The following is a 5713-nucleotide window of genomic DNA, read 5'->3' on the forward strand; positions in this document are numbered from 1 at the left end:
ACTCACTCCCCATTCTCATCGGTAAGTTTGCGTATTTGTTTATAATCTTTATGCCTTTAATGTTCAACGTGCACTAAGATGTTTGATGAAATATCTAACAGAAAAACGCATCAAAATAAGTTTATGCAAACATAAATAATAGAATTTGATATCGTATTAAGATATACTTGACGTTACGTTTTGTAAAGCAATCAGGAACACTTGTTAACACGACGTAACGTGAAGCAATGTGTGTGTGCATGTGAGTGAGAGAGAGAGGATATATTCTAAAGTTCCTCATACGAACATCAACATTTTGCTCCTATTTGATTTAACTAAAAAATTTGATAAAAATCTAAATTAAAGTCAACAATTAATTTAAGTCACATATTTCATGCAATCTACAACTTTTAATTTATCAACTTTTCAACCATACGTTTAATCAAATCTGATTTTTAGTCAAACCAAGCATGGGCTTTAATTAGTATTTTTCTTGTAAATGAAATATGAAAAAATATATAAACATGTGAACTAACCCAACCTGAGAAAGTGGGTATTCAGTCTCTAGAGCAGGGTAGCTCTTCTAGCGTGCTTAAAACTTGATTTAGGGAGTGGCAGATTTTGGTAACAGTTTGATCTGGATAGATAGTGAAGCAACTTGAATCGAGTAGCCCTCCCTTAAACTGATTGTGCAATAAAAAAAAACCGGTACTGTATGCACGTATTGTGTCATTCTTTCCTACCATAGATGACTCCAATCACAAAGGCACCAAGGTCGGTCAGAAACTTCCACAATCCCCACAACAAAATGCCAATGCATATTATATGGCATAATTTTCAGATCAGAAATATACAAATGGATACAAACCATAGCATGTCTTTCGGTGTTTCTCTATTTCAATTTCCCACTGTTGCCAGTATATACGAAACATCACTTTACAACGATAACTTTGCTAAAAAGATCTACAATTTCAGGAAATAATAGAGAAAAAACAATTATGGCTTTACTTGTAAATCCATTCGTTTGCTCGGCCTCCAGACTCATCCATATCTATGAAAATGCTTATTGCCTGCAACAAAAATTAGAATCTGAAAGTATAAGCATTGACTTGAATCAGAACCTTGCTGACAAATCCTCGTTACATTAAAATATAACAAATAATGATAAATGAATTTTCATACTATTCTATATATGTTCTCTTATATCACGGGCATCATTTCATTTTTTGAAATACATAATGCATATAAAGATAGGGGAAAACAACTCAACTAAATTTAGCTCTTGCAAGAAAGAGAAGGCAAGGAACTTAGCTTAGAATCTAACATCTTATTGTAGAAACTATCAGTCATCTTTAAGGCGGAGGTACATGTCTTGTGTGTGCATACTTCTTTTCTAATGACTGAATCAAAACAATAAATTGCAAAACATATCAACGGAGTTTACTTTTCCTATCCGTGGTCGCTCTTTCTCTCTCAACTTTTCCAGACTGTTTCGGACATGTGAGACAGCTCCCCAACATTTTAATGTATTCGCCACATCATCAAGCCTCAAAATGTACTCTTCTTCAGTCAGTGGAAAGGATCTCTACCACAAGCATCCAAACATGGTTCAGATTAAGAAATGTAATAAAGCAAAAATTAATACGAAAAATGGTTATATGACCAAGCTATACTGTATAGTGCGGAGTGAATGTCCATTAAACAAATTTAGCAGAATGAATGAGATTGTCAAGATAGATGAGTGTACATACTAAATGAATAATATGAATAGGCAAAATACATCAACTGGAGGTGCGACCAACTGGGTCCTGCATGTATTGACCTGTGTACTGCCATAGCTAAACTTTGTTTAAAAGTCCACTTTGCTTATTGGGATTACTCCTATAGCACATCCTTGTACAGTGCTCATGGCAATGGCTTAAGTATCAGGAGCAACTTTTAATTTATTATAAGTCCAAACATTGGATTCAATAAGTTTTTGCCAATGACCACGTTTGCTGGATAGAAATATTAAACTAAGAGCTCATACAAAATGAGCACCAAGGAAAAAAGGGCCATAAGCCGATAATGAACTGTGAAGCTGGATAACCTGGGATGCCCATGCCCATGCGCATAAAAATCCCAGAGCATAATTAATGAAAATACGAGTTAATAGTTGGAGCATATCTTCCCTAAACCTAATTAAACTCTTCAGGATATAATGCGATAGAAGAGATAAAGCCAGACAAAAATTATTAGGACCTGCAGAAAATGTGATTTCATGAAATCTCTTTGTAGATATAGGCTATATTGAATCAAGACTTTAAAAAGGGATTTATATAACTGATTCAAAATTTGGAGATAAAAGAACTTAATTTGTTATCAACGGGACAACAAGCTGCTAGCCTAAAGTTTCTAACACAAATCCGTACCTGTTCGAACTAAACTGCATACAGAAACCAATGAGGTCAAGAATCACACGAAACAGACGCACTAAGAGCATGTTTCTTACTTTAGCTTTTATTATTATTATTAAATTTGCCTGAAAAATCAAACAGGTTGGGCAAAAATCCATAAATTATTTTATCTGCCCGCCATTACTGTAATTTCTGATAAAATACAGGTCCCAGTACTATGATTATTGTAGTAAACTAAGAAATGCTCGATCACGATCAAAAGAATAAACTCCCTAATCAGAGTTGTTTCTCTCTTTTTTACTTGTTTTGAGGGGTTTGAAAGGAGATAGGATTCACTACCATAAGGCAGAGTAGAAATGTGATTTTTATGGGCAAACTCGGAAGGCTTAAGCTTGATTTTATTGTTTAAATGTTTCAACGGGATGGTACTTCTGATACCTAAACACTTATCATTAGGGTTAATACCAACCTAAAAACTTATCTTTAGGGTTAGTACTTGTGATGCCTATCTTTCCAAAACCACACTAAATACGACACTTTGATAAAACATTTGAAAAGAATTTAAAGCAAATTACACAAAAAATTTAGGCTGAAATAACTGGAAATTTAGTATGTAGTATTTCCAACATTTTTAGAAACAAGGGTATTTTTGTCCTCTAAATGTTGGCCATTTGTAAATATCCAGAGTCTATATGTATCAAATTATTTATTTTAATATCATGGTACTTTTATGAGGAGCTCTTGGCAGGGTGGGCAAAAACATTTTCGAGGTGTTCAAATTCTTACTTGTGTAGTAGTCCTTATCAATTCTTCCAACTCTTGCTTTAATTAGAGTTCACAATTATGAGAATATGAGAGGTTACAATAATGAGAAGATAAGACAGAACAATGCCCTACATTTTAATTTTTTATCATCTTCTTCTAAAGGCATATTTCTCTTGTTTTTTCATTAATTCAACATGCAAGGAGTGGGAATTTATGGCTTCAAGAGACCATCCTAAGACCCAAAAGGTTCCAAGGATGACTTTGACTCAGCTTGGGTCAACCAAGTAGGATTTGGGTATAATAAGATTTTAATCAAATTTCTAAATCAAAAGTCAAACACAAAGCTTTTGTTCCAAATGGAAATTGGCTGAATCCATCATTAAGAAGGTAAAATGGGTAATTTTCTGCATTCTCAGGAACTATGCTTGTTTTGTTATTTTTCTTTAACTGTGGGATTATTGGCAATTTCATTGAACTTTTAAATTATGGATTTGATGTGTTAGTTTAAAAGACAATATGATGACAAGATCCTATGGTTGAACACATTTTGAAGTCTCTGACGATTCGGGGTGGAATGCCCTTCTCATTCCAGGCAATTCTGTCAGCCAAACAGGGTTTAAACCTCAGAATTCGGTTGAACACTACATCCAAAGGTCTCTAACTATTAGGCTAGGATAATCAGTCATTGTCCTTCCATCATGAGAAGCTGAAGTTTCAAGGCTTATGGCATGATACCAACAAGAAGAAGGTTCTAGGAAGCAGAGGGCATAATTTCTATTGCAAGATGACAAAATACATGATTCGCTTTATTACAGTAAGATATCCATAGTTTTTAAATCTTCCCAGCCCTTTTAAGCCTACTCAAATTTAATTGCAGATAATGCAATGCTGATAACCTAGCAGTGGTATAGCTAATGCGTTATGTGTCCTGCCTGGGGAGTATGTTAATTCTGAATCTACTTCTTGGAAGAAAATAAATTTCCTGAAAATCCAATATATAACTAATGCAAATTCAGCTCACCTGCTCCATGTACTTCCACATAACATTCAAAGCAAGAAGATTTCTACCCATGAACTCCTGCATTATGTATGAAAACTATCGTGTCAATTATTTGACTAAAGCATAAAATATGCTTCAACGAATTAGAACACGTAATACAATGTAAAAGAAGGTAAACTGAACGAGCTAAGATGATGTAAGATGCTGTGAATATGTTATTTTAGATGAAGCATAACATAAAAACAACTCTACGACACAACAAACATTTAAGTCAATTAATTGTAATGCACGAATGATAGTTATCAATCAATATAACAAGCATATACAGTTCAAATACATCCAGAACTGTATAGATAAAATATTATGAGGTCATAAAATATTCTGAATGCAAAACCATACTTCTGGCACCTACAAAGTCATGAAAACACCTTGCCTATTGCATATCATATATTAGGGATGAAGGGAGAAAAGAAACTGAATACCTTCTTAATCAACTGAACATCATATGATCTCCCAAATTTATTCCGTATAAGAGTTGCCAGGTCTATCCCACTGAAACTTGAGTCATCTGTTCCAACAATTCTTTCGAGCTTTTTCCTTAGAATTTCACTATTCACCTAAATAGATTTGAATTAAGATTCTTGCTCCCTTGTTGGACAAAAACACGCAATGGATACAATTGCATTGGCATAATAAAGGACAACATACAGATAAAATCTTAAAGTCACCATTGTCAAACATTATGTACACCGAGTGCGCTCTGTCACAATATAATCGCATATAGTACTTATCAGTGCACTAAACGTGCGAGTAGAGAGTTCCTATACCAGGGTAAAGCAAGAGAGGCTAAAGAAAAATGCTTATCACGGTATACAATGCAGAACTTCAGTATCTGTATTGTGGGATGCATGTATGAACAATTAACTTGTCACATGGATTAACAGAGGCAGATCAAGCACTCGGTAGAAAGCTTGGATTTACTAATAATGAAAACAAAACTCAAATAGGTTCCATTTACCTACACAGTCAAAAGGCATTATAGCCTTTTAACAGATAAACATAATGGTCAATTGAAATTTTGTAAAGCGGTTGTCAAAAACTTGACTAGCCACCAAATGGTAAAGCAGTTCATACCAATATGATAAGCAGACAATTAATAAAGACTTTTGGTTAGCACAAACATTGATGACATCTATCTCAGTCAATCCTATTGGCGTCTTTCTAGCTGCCTTTGGAGACATCCTGGAACTAAAATTCATGAAAACCAGATAGATAAATAATTTTCTTACTTCAATTCTATCCCAACAAAATAAAAATGCCATATAAAACAATTAACAGAAAAGCAAGCCTCAAGAAAAGAGGCAACACAGGTCAAATTCACTAATGGCACTGATCATACCAATTAACGTCACCCAGTGAACTTTACAAAATATTTCAGTCAAACCACCTATTCGAACAGTTAGTTCCCAAAGGGGTTTCTGTTAAAAATAGACCCCAAACTGAATCGATTGTCAGACCTGTAAAGTTCCCAGTCTAGAACAAATTACATTTCAGTGACCATTAGTGAAAATAA

At 34.2% G+C, this 5713-nt stretch overlaps 1 protein-coding gene across 1 annotated transcript; it reads right to left on the reverse strand.

Moving 5' to 3' along the window:
• Positions 1-773: 773 nt before the first annotated feature.
• Positions 774-5275, reverse strand: LOC111392193. The gene is made up of 4 exons (XM_023017469.1): positions 4623-5275; positions 4162-4218; positions 1424-1564; positions 774-1049 (listed from the first exon to the last, which is right to left on the reverse strand). The coding sequence occupies exons 2-4, from the start codon at positions 4210-4212 to the stop codon at positions 984-986; spliced, it is 258 nt and encodes an 85-aa protein (XP_022873237.1). The 5' UTR covers positions 4213-4218; positions 4623-5275; the 3' UTR covers positions 774-983.
• Between the last annotated feature and the right edge of the window lie 438 nt (positions 5276-5713).

The sequence above is a fragment of the Olea europaea genome, unplaced genomic scaffold (genome assembly GCF_002742605.1).
Source record: "Olea europaea var. sylvestris unplaced genomic scaffold, O_europaea_v1 scaffold8992, whole genome shotgun sequence".
NCBI classification, from domain to species: Eukaryota; Viridiplantae; Streptophyta; class Magnoliopsida; order Lamiales; family Oleaceae; genus Olea; species Olea europaea.

Coding starts and splice junctions, on each gene's coding strand:
- LOC111392193 (XM_023017469.1), bottom strand. CDS start 4,212: ATGGGTAGAAATCTTCTTGCTTTGAATGTTATGTGGAAGTACATGGAG. Junction 1,565..4,161: donor TGTGGAAGTACATGGAGCAG/GTGAGCTGAATT, acceptor TGCTTGTGGTAG/AGATCCTTTCCACTGACTGA. Junction 1,050..1,423: donor AGCGACCACGGATAGGAAAA/GTAAACTCCGTT, acceptor TTTTTGTTGCAG/GCAATAAGCATTTTCATAGA.